The 16707-nt window shown below is 47.8% G+C and overlaps 1 protein-coding gene and 1 long non-coding RNA gene across 3 annotated transcripts; one reads left to right on the forward strand and one right to left on the reverse strand.

Annotated features, from left to right (window-relative positions):
- Positions 1–350: 350 nt before the first annotated feature.
- LOC135293052 (uncharacterized) lies at positions 351–2597 on the reverse strand. Its single transcript, XR_010355200.1, has 2 exons — positions 2262–2597; positions 351–1377 (listed from the first exon to the last, which is right to left on the reverse strand). It is a non-coding gene; the product is annotated as an uncharacterized LOC135293052 (long non-coding RNA).
- On the forward strand, positions 1993–12629 carry LOC135293051 (serine/threonine-protein kinase PAK 3-like). Of its 2 annotated transcripts, XM_064407054.1 has the most exons (13): positions 1993–2895; positions 3806–3843; positions 4240–4362; positions 4881–5003; positions 5231–5411; positions 6366–6429; positions 8226–8274; positions 9422–9534; positions 10058–10175; positions 10814–10913; positions 11343–11539; positions 12116–12253; positions 12402–12629. In XM_064407054.1, exons 1-13 carry the CDS (start codon positions 2820–2822, stop codon positions 12489–12491), a joined length of 1410 nt encoding a protein of 469 aa, XP_064263124.1. In that variant the 5' UTR covers positions 1993–2819; the 3' UTR covers positions 12492–12629. The 2 variants fall into 2 exon arrangements, with proteins under 2 accessions (XP_064263124.1, XP_064263122.1); XM_064407052.1 differs by lacking the exon at positions 1993–2895 and having other exon boundaries at positions 3456–3843.
- The last annotated feature ends 4078 nt before the right edge of the window (positions 12630–16707 follow it).

The following is a 16707-nucleotide window of genomic DNA, read 5'->3' on the forward strand; positions in this document are numbered from 1 at the left end:
CCTGGCATTCAATTCCTACTCTGGTCTGAGGCTGGCTATTGTTTCAGGCTCAGCAATTTGCAGCTGATGCAGCTCCTTTTCCAGCTGATGGGCACCATACAGCTCTGAGTCAAACCTCCATGCATATGGATACCAGGCATGGTCCTTTACTTGGAGTTTTTAATTTTCTTCTACCAAATTTCATGTTTCTCCACAAGTAACTGTGGATGGTGCTAGTTTCTCTCCATTCCCATCTCTCTTTAGGGCTGGACAAGCTTTCTATATAAGCTTTTAGCAAGTGCGTCACTGGAGAGCAGTTCAGATCAGTTTCTGCGTGGGATTCTATTACTTTTCTGCCAGAAAAGAGCAGCTTTGACTGAAAATTTATTTCTCCTTTATTATGTCATGAACAGTTAATGCTGTATAAAAGGCCCATATCACCTCAAGAGTACCCTGCTTGCTGTGCCAATTAAAATGCAAGCCTCCAAAAACGTTGCTGTATGAGATACTTTAAAAGAATTTAAACTTGTTCATGTACTCTAAGTTAGAAAAGCAGGAGAAATACTGACGAGATGTTCTCAAGAGTTCGGAACAACATCAAAACCCTTCACTGGCAACATTTGAAAATCAGAGAACTTGAAAGGCAAAAATAATTTAGAGCAGGATTCAATCAACATAAAACATTCTATGAAGCATTAATTTAGCCCATTCAACTTGTAATCTTAGTAAGTTAATTTACATGTAGATTACTAAACCTGTTACATTTTAAGTTATTTTCAAAAATCTGAAAGGAGGGAAAAGGGAGAAGAAAGAGAAAAAGAGAATGACAGAAAAGAACCAACATAGCTATCACTCCTGGTTCCAGTGGTGTTCAGCTGATAGAAATTCCAAGAAGAGGTAGGGTCAAGACATGTGGTGGCCACATATCCCAAGGTAAATAGCCTTTGGCTCTCCTGGGGCCTTCCCCCACATGGGGCTCCCACTCACCTGGCCATTTAGGAGCTGGGTTAGGGGCTCCAGACACAGGTATGGAGCATTGCCTCTGGTGTGCTGGGATCAGTGGCCACTGCTGGGCTGGGATACAGGCCTGGGGGTGTGGGGCGTGCCAAGTGGGGCATCGCCTCACCAGAGCAAGCCTTGATCTGCCCCCTTCCCCACATACAAGCCCCTGAAAAGTGTTGAGCCAGCAATCTCCTCTAGTCTCTCACAACAAGGTGTCCAGGTTCCTGTGCTTCTTGGCTGTCAAGACTCCACAGATTTGTGGCTGGATATTAAGAAACTTGGACATTTATTCCTTGCAAAAGCGGCAGCATGAGGGTTGTTTATTCTTTCTAAGGCCTTCCCTCCATTCTATGTCCTCTTCTTGAGGTAGTCCTTGTAAAGCCTCTCCTCTCTCTCCTTCTCCATGACAATGGAAAGGGACAATGGAGAAAACAATAAATGAGAGGTTAAAACTATTAGAGTTATAATGTAGCGAGGAAATAAAAAGCAGTGCACAACAATAAGAAGAAAATAGTGCAAAAGGAGTAATGGCTTAAGCAACAAAGGTGAAGTGTCACATGGGGCCCCTGGAACAAAGACAGGATGGCAAGGGCTTACAGAATGGTTCTGATGGTAGATGGGGGCTGCTGGTGCTGCCTGGAGCAGCTGTGCACCTGCAGTGGCAGTTTCCTGCTCCCTCTCTGCAGCAGGGATGGTGGCAGTGGCGATGGTGATGGGTGTCTCTCTGTCCCTGCAGAGCTCTGTTTGGCACTGCCACTGCCATCAGTCTGCCACGCTGGGCATGTGTGTGGGAATGGGATGTGCCACTTTGCTGCCTCTTCCTACCACCCTGCTGGGCTCCACTTGGCTTGGCTGGACTCACTTGGGATCAGTGTCACCACTCTGGCTTGCCTTGTTCTGTTGCGGTGGAAAAACAGTCCCACATGCCACCCTGGCCCTGATGGTTTCAGCTGTGTGTCAGAGCTGCCACTTCCGTGCCACCCGTTTCAGCCCCGCCTCCTGAGCAATATTGTGGAAGGAGAAAAATGGGGGAAAAAATGGTGGTGGTGCTTTGGTCCCAAGGCCTCCCTGTTAGAGTGAGTCAGACAGAACGATCCTCCTTGCATTTTCTGTCATGGCATTTCCCTGCTGTGGGAATGCCATTTCCCATAGCTATGATGTAAAATGTTTTGAATATATAGTATTCAATAATATAATACACATACATATATATAGATATATATATGTGTATATATAAATAAAATATATATACAGAAAGATCCATGACCATGTCTCTGTACCTAGGAGAAACCTCTAAATGTAATTAAAGCAGTGCTTCTTCTCCTTGTTTTCTGATTTCTACCACAAAGGAACAAGCCTTCTGATTTTTGCTCAGCAGAAATAGTGGCCAAAGACCACTAATGTGGTTCCTCATATCCTGGTCCCTTCTCAGTGCTCAGCTTCTCAGTGTGGGCTCTAGGGGCTGAGTGTGTTCCTGCTCTTACATGCCTTGAGCAACAGGTGATGGACTAGGAGGGCTTTTTGTGTTGCTTTGTAGCAGAGGAGAACTTTGCAGGCTTTTTTTGGCATTAGGTGTAGAGCAGGTCTGGTTCTATGCATGAATTCACAATCCAGCCTAGGGCGGTTGCTATTGTGATGTCAGCGGCCGCATCCCGGCGTTGTCAAGGCAAAGTTGCTGTGCCAAGGCCTGGAAGGGCTCAGTGTGCAGAGCAGCTCTGTGGCACGCTCACTGCAGGTGAACCTGCTGATCGACGAGGTCTCTGCCAGCAGGACTCAGAGTATTTTTGATTTTCCCACAGGCGTTGTCTGCTGCAGACTGGAGCAGCGCTGCTCGAGCCATGGAGGGAGTGTGTGCTGCAGTTTGCACGGCTTTTTCCGTGGCTTATTCTGGGTACTTTCTCACCCACCTGGCACGTAAGTAGATGTTGCAGCATATGGAAACCAAAATGCCACAAAAAGGCCTTTGGTTGGGTAAAGCCGCTGTCAACAGCTCCAGCTAAGAGAGGGGTGTCTCTAGCCAGTGGGGAGTGGGCAGCATTTGTAATGTGGCCTGCAGGGATTCCACTCCTCCCATGGCACAGCCTGTGGCTATGGAGTTTAGAGTCTCCTCAGTTTGCTGGCTCAAGGAAGACAACTTCCAGGACAGGAAGAGTGGGAGAGCTTGTCAACAGTCCTTGTAAAAGCTGTGCACTGCTCTCCAGGACTGAGGGAAAGTCCCTCAGTTCAAGTCTTCTTGTCTATATTCCCTCATCCCAGCATGTGCCTGTGGACCTTGACACTTCCTGCACGCTAAAAGAGCCATGTGTTCTGTGATGAAGTCACAGAATCAGCTTGGAAAAGGCCTCTGAGATAGACATTTCAGAGGAGTTCTTGTATGCTCCCGAACCCTGGAGCTGTTCCTGTGCTGTGTCACAATAGAACTGCCACCCTGGCTAAGGGGCACTTGGCTGAAGCTTTTCTGGGGAAAGGTTTTCAGTGAGCTCATGGCAATTGCTGCATGCAATCTCTTGAGAAAACTGAAGCACAGGAAAGGGAGGAGCTGTAGCTCCTGCTGGGTGGGGTGGGGCAGAAGCAATGATTGTTACAGAACCACTGGGCCTTGCTGAGTCTCAAGTTTCTATGGGTTGAGTGGCCACAGAGGACAGAAGGTAGACACCAGGCAATATTTTGTGCTGTTGCCTTGCTTGCTATGTGACACAGGGGTTGCAGCTGGAGTGATGTAGTGAAAGCAGAATGCTCTGTCTTTGGGTTGACTTTTTGTGGGCTTGCCCAGCACAGGCAGTTTTCTTACAGCATCTGGTTGTTTTTCCCTTCTGTGTTGCAGGTCACATCACCCGTGCCTGGAGAGAATCCGGTCTTTGGGTGAGTGGGAAAGGAGCCTCTGGCTTTGGTAGCATTTGACAATTGTGGAACAAGCTGTGAGCTGGGCCTGTTGCAGTCCAGTGCCAGCCTGGTTGGATGAATGAAACTACAGTCCAGACCCTTTGCAGCAAGAGCAGCAGCAGCAAGAGGAGCCCAGGCTGTCTTCTCCAGTTCCTTTTCAGAGCTTTTAAGCATCTGGAAGTGGGGTTGCTTGCTGCTTTAAGCCATGACAGAATTTCTCCTGCACAAGAAAGTGCAGTCCCCTCTAATTGTCCCATTTTACTTGAGCTGGAACAACTTAGAATCCCATTTCTCTGCAGATGATTTCTCCTTAGTGCATCTGGGTCTAGAATATAAAGAAGGTCACTTGTCCCTCACGCTGCTGTCTGTCTGCAGAGCCCAGCACCAACCTCGGAGGATCCTCTGGCTGCGTGTCTTCCTGCAGAAGAGGCCAAAGAAGAGGAAGATGCTCCCCAAACTGCGCCTGCTGCCACTGCAGGGCCTGAGCATCCAGCATCAGTAAGTGGCAGCTCTGGGTCGTGCTGTGGCTGGAGCAAAGCATAGCTGCAAGTTTCTGATCAGACAGCACCTCCTGTGCCTGGCTGAAGATGCTGTGGGCCAAAACCTTTCCAGTCCTTCCCCCAGCCAGTGGGGCTTGGAAAAGGGGAGTGGAACTTGGATTGTTTAGGCAGCAGGTTCCTACTGTTCTGAAAGGGGCTGTGAATTTGTCTTAGCAAGAGACAAGAGGTAGCATTAGGATGTCTTTGGATGCTCCTGGGGTACAAGTGAGGCCCTTGGTGGCCAGTGGCTGTGCAGGCTCCCTGTCCCCTGTGAGGAGAGCAGTGCAAAGATGCAGTTCACAAGCTTACAGGATATGAGGTGGCACTGTCCCCAGCAGGGACTTGGCCCTCCCCACAGAGCAGCTAAAGGCAGTAGCTAAAGGAAGAGCTGAGCTGCAGCAGGGCCTGTAGCTGAATATAGGTAAGGTGGTGAATGACAGGTTCTTTCCTGTCCCTCATGCTGCTGTCTGTCCACAGAGCACAAGGGCAGCGTCAGCACCTGCTCTGGCTGCCTCTGTACCCGAGCAAGAGGCTGAAGAGGAGGAAGGTGCCAATGAACCTGGCCCTGCTGTCAGCCCACAGCCAGAGCAAACAACACCAGTAAGTGCCTGCTTTGGATAGCAGCGTCTTTGGTGTCATTTTGTCCGTCATGTAAAAGCAGCCTTTGGATTTTGTGCCTTGAGCTGTTGAAGCGGGCTGCACAGGCTGAGAGGTGAAGAGCCCTGGGTGTGGCCAGCAGCATCTTCCGAGGGGCTTGCATGTGAAATGGGATGGGAGGGGCATCTCTGCCAGGCACATTTGTAACCCAAATTCATTTCATGTCCCAGAGCTCCACCTCTTCTGTCGTGGCACCTGCACGAGCTGCAGCTGAAGGCTCGGGAGAAGGCTCCAGTGCCCAGGCTGGAAGCTCAAGCACGAACAGCTCGTGCACCTGGAGCACGACCAGCTCGTCTGGCAGCAGAGAGCAGCAGCGAGAGAGGACAGAGGACAAGTACCTGGCCATGCTGAGTAGGTCCTTTGTGATCCTTGTGTGCCAGAGCAGTGCCTTGTGTGCGCGTGTGTCGGCGTGAGCTGTCCCACCTCCTGCTCCTGCTCAGCTGAGTGCCAGGTCCTGAGGCCTCCTCCACACAGGCCCTGTTGTTGTGCTCTGAGGTGGCGAGGGATCAGCGGGGTGTTGCTCCTGCCTCTGAGAGCAGCTCGGCCTGGTTTGGCTTTGCCTGAGCTTCCCTGTGGGCAAAAGGCCAAGCAGAGATTGTTTCTGGCTGAGCAGGAGGCTGTGACCTCGTGAATGAGTAGGCCTCAAGGAGCTCCTGCGGGGCCCAGCTGCTGTGGGCACGGCCAAGGTCATCTCCAGCACTCAGCCTGTCCTAAAGGCTGAGGGACCTCATTCCTAAGGCCATCACAGTAGCTTATAACATGAGCTGCTGCTCCTGAAAGGCTGAAGGGCATTGTTTAGGCAAAGTCCTGCTTAAAGCTGGAGATCTGGGCTCTGCTGGAAGCACTTTGCAATATTCTTCCTGTTCTGGAGAGCGCACCTGATGACAAAAATTGATTCCAGAACCCAAGATGCCTTTGATGTTTGCAAGGATGAAAGCTTGTGTTGAATGTGACAGAGTGTTCATTGCCAAGAACAGGAAGGTTTTGTTTTTCCTGCTGCCCTTAATGTTTATAGACAACAATCACTTCTCTTGGTTAGAGTTTTCTGATCCCTGTCTCCTCTAACTGTTTCTCTGTGTGCTTAGATTTTACTTTAGACTTTTAGTTTTGTGCAGGCCATCTGTGCTGCAGGGCTGCTTGTCTTGCTGCTGCTGTTTTTGAGGTGGTGCTGGTGTGGTGGTGTTGTTGTTTCCCGACTGACTGAGTTGAAAGGCCCCAGTGTCCCAGAGAGTGGGGCTGCCTTTGTGATCTGCTGCAGGGTGGGATCTCTTTTGAAGTGAGCATCTTTCCTTGGGATTTTTACAGAGATGCTGGTGAGCGAGGGAGATCCTGAGGCTAAATACACAGAACTGGAAACTCTTGGCAAAGGGTGAGTGCAGCCACAGTTCCTTCTTCAAAGAGAGGGGCAGTGTGTTTTGCTGGTGTCACATCTCCCCAGAGTGACATCAGGCAGGCTCCAAAGCTGTTCAGACACTGCGTTAAGATGATGCCAGGTGATCTCTCAGTGCTGGCCAGCATTTATAGCTATGGTCCAAAGGCACAGCAGAGGCACCTGGATGCTGGCAATGTCTTGTCTGTGGCAAAGAGCAGCACCTGGCAGACCTCCTGTCCCTCAAGTGTGTTTGCACCTGTTTGCGACTTTTCGTAGGAGAAATAATTTTTGAGTGTCTTGAAACAGTACAGAATACGTGGGAATGAAATGAGGAGAAACCTCATTGCCTCAGAGGTCAAGGTAGCAGTTGACAGCTTTCAGGGAACAGCTCTCAGTAACATTTCTTTCCAATATTTTGCTGAAAACAAGATTCAGTGGTCAGGATGACCACCACCTAGTCTAGAAGCCAAAAGCAGAAATGAAAGCAGCAGCTGTCTTTTGTGGCTGAGATGGCAAAAGACAAAGATTCAGGGGAATGCCCAGTGCCAATGCACTCTAGAGGAAAAGGCATCATCTGCCTGATGGCAGACCCCTCGTGGATCCTGTGGGCTTTAGGCCTTTGCTGCAAAGAATCCACCAAGCTGTTCCCCTTGAAAGCCAGCTCTGGTGACTGTAGATGGGATTGACTTGCAGCATTTTCTCTGGGTAAGCTATCCTGATTTAGGGCGAATTTGGCAGGAAACCTCCAGAAAGCAAACCCACATGGCCACTGCCCCCAGCCGGTTTGGGAACAATTTCCTTGGAGAGAAGTGGAAAGTTGTTTGTTTAACAGGCAAAGCACTTCCCAGCATACAAAATGAACAATCATGGATGACAAAACTCAATTCCTGCTCTGAAGAGATGGCAAGTTCAGAAAGTCTCTCCTGGGGGTTGTCACTCTGTTATTTGTCCCTCCAGTGCTGGGAAAGGCTGCAGAGTAGGCCCTGGTGGGCTACAAAGTGTGAGCTCTCGGTGTTTTGCCAGGATCCAGTCTGGAGCAGGTTCAAATGGTTCCAAGAAAAGGGAAAGAAAAACAGTAAAGGGAAAACTCAGACTGTCTTAGCTAGCTAAACTAACTAAAAAGCAAAAGGAGTGTGGTGTGTGGCCCCATCTGTGCCCAGACAACAACACTGGAGTTCTGTGTTCCAGCAGACTGCGGGGGAGAGTGCAGCTGATAACAAAACTCTGTGCTCCCTCTTCTCCCGGCCCCTGCTGTCTGATCCAGTCTTGGAGGCACAGAATATAACATCCAGCATAAACAGAACAGGTGACTGGGGGTACAAGCATCATAACGTCACCCTAGAACAGAAGCCAAATGTACAAGAAGTCACCAGAAAAATGGAGTATCTGGTGCATCGAAGAGTAGCAGCTGCCAATGGCTCTGGACCCAGAACACAGCTGCCTAAGGATCCTGTGTTTTGAGGACTTCTCCATTTGTGTGCAGCAATGGAAGGCTTTGCCTGCTCTGGCTGTGGATGGACACTGTTTTCCTTGCAAGCTGGAAAAGGGATCTGTGTCTGCTTGAGTTTGGCAGACAGACTCCAAGGAGAGGTGTAAGGAGACCCAACCAGCAAATTCCTGGAAGAATCAGACACATGCACAGCTAGAGAAAGAGAAAAGGGAGAAAAAACCCAGAGAAGAATCTGTGGTGTTCCATTTACTGTTTTCCCCAGGACTTTTTTCCTGTTGGGCTGCAGTGTTTTGCACTTGCAGGGACTAAAGGATTTCTTTCTCCACTGCTGTTTTGTTTCTAGGGGTTTTGGCACTGTGTGCATGGCAGTGGAGACTGCCACAGGAGAAGAGGTAAGCCTCAAGCAGCGCTGCAGCTTCTGCAGCTCTCGAGTGCCCTCCCCTCTGCTGTGAGCTGTGGCTGAGCTTTGGCTCGCCAGCAGAGCTTTGCTGCAAAGGCAAATGGAGTGCAGAGCAGTGTCTGCCTGCCAAATACAGTGGGGACAGATTTTGTCCTTCTCAGCTGCCCCAGGGGATGCAAGGAGGCCAAGTGGTATCATTCAGAGGAGGACACAGGGCTGGGTCTAAGTGCCCAGGTGGTGTCTCAGAGCATGGCACTGCTCTTTGGGGCTGCAGGGTTCCTGAATTCTCATTTCTGGCTGTTAGCCAATACATGGGAATGGTGCTGGTAGTTCTGCAGCCACCTGCAGTGCTGCCCTTGGGATCTGTGCTTAGAGAGAGAGGTGTGCAAGGAGTCTGTCAAGGGCCTAAGCCCTGCTCAGAGCCTGGGATATATCCCTAGAGGATCAAGGCATGGCTTATTTCTTTTTACAATCAGGCAGTAATTGCTAATATTAGTGGTGTGAAGTAAAGTATTTTAGTGGAATAAAATGCAAATTCCAGAAGTGAGGAAGTGCTAGGATTGTGTTTTTTGGAGGTGTCCTTAATGATGTTTTCATCATCACAGCATTTTTTCCGTGAAATATGTAGGGTTGTATTTCTTATGGGGAATAACCCTCAGGATGATTTTAGGACAAACAGCATTTTATCAGTCATGTCTGTAAGAGTTTGCTTTGTAGTTGTGCAATGGAGAATGCCAGTGGTTTCTGGAGTAATGATCAAGCCCCCTAGAAGTGCCCAAGGTTTCCCAGCAGTTTTGTTCCATTTTTACCAGCACAAAAATGGCTTCCTGCTTGCAAGAGGTGTGTCAATGACAATGGGAATGATAAAGGAAGGCCCTGGGGGAAGACAGTGGGCATAGTGAGTTGTTAGAGCTTTGAGGTGGAGAGCTTAGACCGTGTTTCTCCCAGGTTTACAAGGCAAAGGGTATTTGTCACTCTGTCCTGGGAGGTGCCCAAGCACGGGGTCTGATGTCCAGTCACAAGGCAGTTTGGCCCAGCCCAGCTGGGGCTACTGTCATCCCATAATCACTGTCTCCATGTTCCCCTTGTGGACCTGTGCCACAGACTTCTTTGGTTCATGGCTTTCCATGTTGTTTTAGGTGGCCATCAAGAAAATTAGTCTCCTGCAAGAGAGCAGCAGTGAGCTGTGCCTGAATGAAATCCAGGTCATGCGTGGCAGTAAGAATGCCAACCTTGTGAACTATGTAGACAGGTGAGTGGTTCTGCTGTCCTGCCATGAAAGGTCATTCACATCCTGCAAGCCAGAGGTTCTACCACTGCTTTGGGCACTGGCAAAAGAGGATGGAGCTGTCAATTCCTGTTTCTGGGCTGATTTACAGCATCTTGGGAGGAGATTGCATTGGGGCTGCATTCATCTTTCCTGGCATACCTAGTGTGAAGGGCACTTTCAAAGACAGGACTGGGCCCTATCTTACTGAGCCAACAGACTCCAAGTTCCTGTCCTCTCTCCACATTGTTTTGTTGGGTTTGGGGGTTGATTTTTTCCATGGGTCTGAAGTGCTAACAAAGCACTGTCTATTGTATTTCCCTTGGCCTGTTGCATTGGTGTGGATACCGAGCAGTCTTTTAAACTGCACAGAGTTCAAGTCCTGCAGAGCGTAGTGAATGACTACTCACTTCCTCCTGTCTTCCTCTGAGAGAGACACAGAAACAAGAATCCATCAGGTTGTGTAAGTGCGTGCATTCATCTCCAGGCTGTTGTTTCCTCCTTTCAGCTACCTGGTGGACGAGGAACTCTGGCTGGTGATGGAATACATGGACGGAGGTTCTTTACATGATATCATAAGGGAGACTCGCATGGCAGAAGGAGAGATAGCAGCTGTCTCTCGGGAGGTAAGGGATGGCACTTGTGCTTCTCATGGCTTGGTCAGGATGGTCCTTCCAAATGGGTGATAAGGAGAGGAGAGATTTCATCTTCCAAGCCTTTCTCTTATGTCCTTGGCAGTAACAAGAGCATCTGAAGTGCCTGCCAGTTTCCCTGCCCTTCTTCTAGTGTGTTTGTGTTTGCCTCTCTAAACACTTGCCTGGAGCCTGTGTGTGCTGCATTCCTTCCCTGTAAGGGCAAAGGCACTGGTGGCGCAAAGTGAAGCAAGGGGCAAAGACAAAGAGATACTGACAGGACTCTCCCAGAGCTCAGCCTCAAAGGAGAGCCTTGCACCCAAAGTGGTGTTTGCAAAAGCATCCACTGCTGTCTGGCTGGAGAGAGCACAGCCACTGCAGCAGGGCTCCTTCGGTCTGTGTTTGCAGGGCACTGGCCAGAGGAACAATTGCCCTTTCTCTTTCAGAAGCAAACACACCCTCTCTTAGAAAGGCACTGCTGTTCTCGTGGTGGAGCAGCAGTCTCCTGCCCTTGCCAGCAGCCTGTCCTGCCATGGCTCACCATCCCCCAGGAAGTCAGTGTTGCAGATGTGCCACTTCCCTGCTTGTGGGATGAAGTCCACTTAGGCTCGTGTTTCTTTTTCCTCTCTCAGTGCCTGCAAGGCCTGGATTTCCTGCACTCCAATCAAGTGATCCACCGAGATATCAAAAGCCACAACATTCTCCTGGGCTTGGATGGATCAGTCAAGTTGGGTGGGTGTTGCTGGCCAGGCTCAGCCGTGGCGGGCTGCGGTGTGGGGCTGCCTTTGGGTGGCTCCAGTTCCCTGCAGTGGGGCCTGTGACAGTGCAGGCTGCCCTGCTGCAAGCACAGAGCACAGCCACAAGGTGCAGGGAAGTGCTGCTGGGAAGAAAGGCTCAGGGGTGGCTTTGGGTTGTGTGTGTCCCTTCCCAAGCAAGGCAGTTACAGTCTAATAGCTTCAGGGGACTAAAATCCACTGCCTGAAACTGGGGGCTTTGGCTAAGTGGCCAATTCCATATTTCCTTGGTTGCAGTCCCGAGGAATGGCAGCATGGCCCCTTTACAGCTGGGTTCCACACTGCCTTCTTGGACATTGGTACAATGTCCCTTTTGTTTGCTTTCCTAAGTCACGCTGGCTTGATCAGAGTGGTTTTTCCTCCTCAGCTGATTTTGGCCTTGCTGCTCAGCTTACTGCTGAGCAGAACAAACGGAGATCAGCTGTTGGGACTACTTACTGGATGGCGCCAGAAATTTTCACCAGGAAGCCCTACGGCCCCAAAGTGGACATCTGGTCCTTTGGCATCGTGGGGATCGAGATGGTGGAAGGAGCGCCTCCGTACCTGATGAAAACCTCCCGCACGGTACGCTGCAGCTGCTCTCAGACACTGCTGTCACCCTAACAAAATCTGCTCCCATTCTTCTGCCTGGGAAGCTTGCCAACACCTGAAAATGATAGGTTCCAGGCTGCACACTCTCTTGTGCTTCTTGGCCATATCATCCCCTTGCCATTTTTGTGCATGAACAGGACCTAAAAATCAGGATGCCTTTTGCTTGGCAGAAGCTTTGCCTAAGGGAGCAGTGAGCAGTGCTGAGCTGCATTTTATGGAATAATCCTTGGAAATAGAAGAGTTGGACAAAAGTCAGTCTTCCATATCACTTGTAGAGGCTGTGTGAAGCAAAGTGTGCTTTTGCTGATGGAGTTGCTGCTACTTCCATCATCCAGTGAAATCAGGGGTCAAGGCAAGAGCCTTTGCCTACTGGACTGGCTATGGCTGCCTCTGGCTTCGGGTAGTTTTAGTAGGGGTAGGAAAGGTATCTGCCACCCTGTGGCAGGGAGTAAAGTGCCACTGGAGAGTGGAGCTTGTCCAGTGGGGTCTGTGTGAGCAGTTTGGGGTGCGAAGGAGACAGGTAGAGTGTGGCAATTCCTTCTTCTCTAGGTTCAAGAGCTGATAAGCACCGGGGCCCCCCCGAAGCTACAGAAGCCCAGGCAGCAGTCGGCGTGGCTGCGAGACTTTCTGCACTGCTGCCTGGAGAGGGACGAGGACAGGCGCTGGTCTGCCCAGGAACTTCTGCAGGTAACAGGCAAAGCGGCTGCAGGTCCTGGATGTGGAGAGAGAGGTGCACAGAATGCCCTCCTTTCTGTATCTTTCTGGTAGCCAGAGAAAGCCTGCTTCAGGCTGTGGGGAAAGTAGAAGTTCATTGCTTCTTTTTCTCTTTGGGCAGCATCCGTTTGTAACATCAGCCAAGCCAGCCTCCACCCTGACGCCTCTGATCATGGCCACGCAGCAGTTCATGGCTGACAGGAGATTCTAGCCCTGGAGGAGGCCTTTGTTGTTGTTTGTAGTTTGTAGTTTGTAGTTTATAGCTCGTAGTTTCTAGTTTGTAGTCTGTAGTTTGTAGTTTGTAGTTTGTTTTGAGCAATAGTCAGAATAAATACTATAATAAATAAACCCTTTGCTGTGTTGGAAGCTTCTCTTTGTTCTCATCCTGTGAATAAGCTCTAAATTTGCTTCTGAATGGTCAGGTGTTTCTTCTGTGTGGGAAGACCCATGGATGGGGTTTGTGGCACAGTTTGTTTGTGAGCAAAGATCTTCTTCCTTCCTCGCCTCCAGGCCACAGCCTCTTGTGGAGATACAGGCTTGCAGCTGTGACTAGAGGAGCAGGGCAGGGCAGAATGGAGCAGAGCAGTGGTGTCACTGCTGGGGATGCTGCTGTGCCTGTGGTTGTGTTGCAGCTCTTGGGAAAGGTTGGGAGTGTCTGTGTTGCTGTGGGCAGAGGGGGAGGGAGCCGGGCTTCTCCACAGGCTCAGGCGCAGGTGAGTGTCCAGTGGGAAGGCAAGTTCTGCCACAGGAACTGATGCCAACACAAGGGAGTACTACACATACTTGCCTTGGTGGAGTAATTTCATGCTTTGCTCCGAGGAGCTGGCAAAGAAGTCTGAAAATTTGCTGAATGTGATAAAAAGATACAGCTTTGGCGATTTGAACAAAAATAGGGTGTTTATTTAAAGGGGAAAAACAAAGGGGAGGTAAGGAAAAAGAAGAAAGGAAAGAAAGAAAAAAGGATAAAGTCCCAGGCCCAAGGATTGAGGAAACCTCTAGCCGAACTGGCGTCTGGCCCCAAGGCCAGAACCCAAGGGCATTGCAGTGAATGCGCTTAGTCTGCCCTCAAATCTGGAAAAAGGTCTCTAAAAAGAGATATTGACTGAAATCTGCAGTGTGGGGTCCCCTGCTGTAGCTAAGTCACAGTCCCAGGAACAGTAAAAGACAGCAAAGACAGCTCTTCAGGCCAGGCTGCCCCTTTGATGTTCTCAGTTCCCTCAGTCTGTACTTGCAGTTCTGCCCCCATAATCTCTGGTGATTGGTGCTAGTAGATGATGAGGTAAGATCTTCTTTCCCAGAGTGTGCTGTCACTGGGGTGGGATGATATCTCTGAGGTTTTTGATGGGAAGCTCTCTCATTAGTATGCACCATTGCTATGGCATCAAGTAACCAGTTCAACCTGGAGTGGGTTAGAAATTGTCTGTAAAATGCTGCATGCTGTTGGTGAGAGGAAACTGCACTGGGACATTTGAAAGTATAAGGCTACTTAAAAGAGATCATTAAATTTACAAATAATGTAATTAGGTTAAGAACAAAGGATTATAAAAATAATATGGTTGTTATTTTGCTATCTATATTAACAGGACTGTTAAACATTCAATTGGAATGTACTGAATAGCTAGTATAACTTTATAATGATTTAAAAATATTTACTTCATTAACTGGAACACTTTTATTTGATCAAACTAGTAACTTTAAACAGTTATAAATGCAAAAGCTAATTAATGGTTACAAATGTAAACCAGTCACTAATGCAGAAGCCATTTAAGGGGTTTTATAAATTGCAATGTCTCCCTTTTTCCCTTATGTTAATAATTGGCTTTTACATTTACACAAAGGTGGATAGTTTTTCATTGATAGTGTTTAATTGTATAGAATTAACCTAAACTTGCTGGGCCTTTTTACTCTTTTTCATATCTCTTTTGATTGGGTTGAGATTCATGATTCTCTTGACAGGTGGGGTAGAATGTGGGCTCGTTTGAAGATTTTGAATAGCGGGAATGCTTTGTACTACTGAGGTAATTACATGAATGAAACATGGGAATAAGCAGGGGAGAAAGAGAAGGCTAACTAAGGAAACTCCAAAAATAATTAAGGCTTTCTTCCACCACTCCCCAGAGAACATAGTTTTACACTATTCAGGTGTAGTGAGGGAAAACCGGACTGGAACACGTGTAAGCTTTCTGATGTTTTGGGTAATTTTAGTAATAGTTTCACCATGGTCATCAATATGCAGACAACAGTCTGATGTATTGAACTTGCCGCATATTCCACCCTCTTTGGCTAATAAATAATCTAGGGCTAAAGAGTTTTGATATACAGCTGTTTTCATTTGCTTCTGATGGGTGTTGAAAAGATCAATTGCACTCTTGGCCTGATTAGATATGACGTGAATCGGGGCTTGTAGTCTAATAATGCGATTTAGCATGTAAATGGGAGTTTGATAGCCCCAGCTCCCGTCCTGAGCCCAAGTGGCAGGTCCATAAGTTTCTAAAATTCTCTCTGGTGGCCCACTTTTCCTCGCCCCATTGTTGCATTCCCCCTATTTCACATCTTTTTTGTCTCTTTAATTTATCATCTAGGGGAACTCCGAGCTGGTTTCCAGCTGCTTCTGATAGTAGAAAGGGGCTAGGTCGTATTGCTCCTAATGTACAATTGCCACACCAGTGAGAAGGGAATTTAGAATATGCTCTTTGCCCACAATTCCAGTATAAACTGTGGGGGACCTCCCAAAATTGTGAAGGAGTGATAAAAGTGGAGGTCCAATGCTTAGAAACTTGGGGTAATACTGAATAAGACTGACTTTTAGGGTCCCAGCACTGATAAAGTTGTTCATTGGGATGTAATATGCAGTTCTTGTTTCTGATTTTCTTCTTTGACCAAAAGGTATCTGGTTTGCTCTGTATCCACCACGTCTTGTGATCCTCAGTAAATATCTTTTACAGGTAGTTTCTACAACTTCCTCAGTGTATCTTTTTCCTTTTCTCCAGATACATTCTTCTCCAAGAACTGTGTCCCTCAATAGCCAATTGTCTGGATCTCTTGGAGTTTGGGAGGGGAAATAATTTAGTTTAAGTAATTTGAGGGGTCCAATACTGACTCCTTGCTGAGGCCAGGCTTCTGATTTGAATGTGCCTCCACAAACCCAACAATTGGTTATATTTTGATATTTACTAATTTGTTCTGCTAAAACAATAAATAAGTTTTTATCGGTAGCTAATGGATTGTCCCCCTTTTGTTTCCCCCTTTCAGTTATTACAATTTCTCGAATCAAATCAACATCATAAGTTTTCCTTTTTAACAAATCCTTCTTTTTCGTTATATAATTAAATTTGACATATAGCCAAATCTCTTGATCAGGACACTCTCCATTCCTTTTCTGGTTTGCATTTCCAATATTTCTACCAATCCACTGTTTTTTGCCTGATTGTCAGTATCTACTCAGTGTCATCATATTATAACAAAAGGGATCTACATAAGTATGTGCCTGGAATGAGTGTTTTATGAGGTAGGAGTTCCCTTTGGTCAGGTACACTGTATGTTAGCATTGGTGGCAGCAGACGCAGGCTCTGACAAGGGGGATCTACAGGATCCAGAGGGAGAGTATGAGGAGTAGGGCGCACCTTCCCTTCCCTAGGGGTCAATGGGAAGATTGAAGTGCCGTGGTACTCTCTGATAGGTGGTGCAGACCTTTCAGCCTCTCTGGTTTTTTTACTGGGTTCGAACCCCTTGGTTGTCATGGGAGTGTACCTGGATGCAGGAAGGGACCTAAATGCAGGAAAGTCCTGCCTAGAACTGGCCTTGGTTCTGTTCATGTTGTTTCTCCCAAGGAAATTAAAAAAAAAAAAAAAAAAAAAAAAAAAAAAAAAAAAAAAAACCAAAAAAACAAAACATAGTTATTGGAGAGGAAAGTCATTTCTCAGGGAAATGATACTCTTCACTGGTGGAGAAATGGAATTGAAAATTTGTAATAACTTGTTAAATAGTAAGTACAATAACCATTAGATTCTCTTCTGTAAAACAGTGAGAGAATAACAGTTGATATAATAATTTCAGGAATAACACTGGGGAGGACTGTTGTAGAGAGTAGTTCATGGAGGTTTCTCGTTATACATACATTCTCTCATCTACATACTGTGTTACTTGTATTCCTGAGGGTGGAGAAAAGGAAATGAACAGGCTCTCCAAGGCTTGACCGAAGAGTGTGGGAGACTCCATGTACCCTTGCAGCCACCAGGTCCAGGTGAGCTGCTGTTTCCTTCCATTTTCTGGATCTTCCCAGGTGAAGGCAAACAGGTGTCTAGAAGGAGAATCTACAGGGCATGACCACTGAGAACCAAGAGTGCGTAGGTGATAACTTAACAAGGTGTAAGGGTTTTGTACTAACGGGCACAGAGCTTGCACTCTTTTATTTACTTCACGTAGGT

Source organism: Passer domesticus, unplaced genomic scaffold (genome assembly GCF_036417665.1).
Source record: "Passer domesticus isolate bPasDom1 unplaced genomic scaffold, bPasDom1.hap1 HAP1_SCAFFOLD_66, whole genome shotgun sequence".
NCBI lineage: Eukaryota > Metazoa > Chordata > Aves > Passeriformes > Passeridae > Passer > Passer domesticus.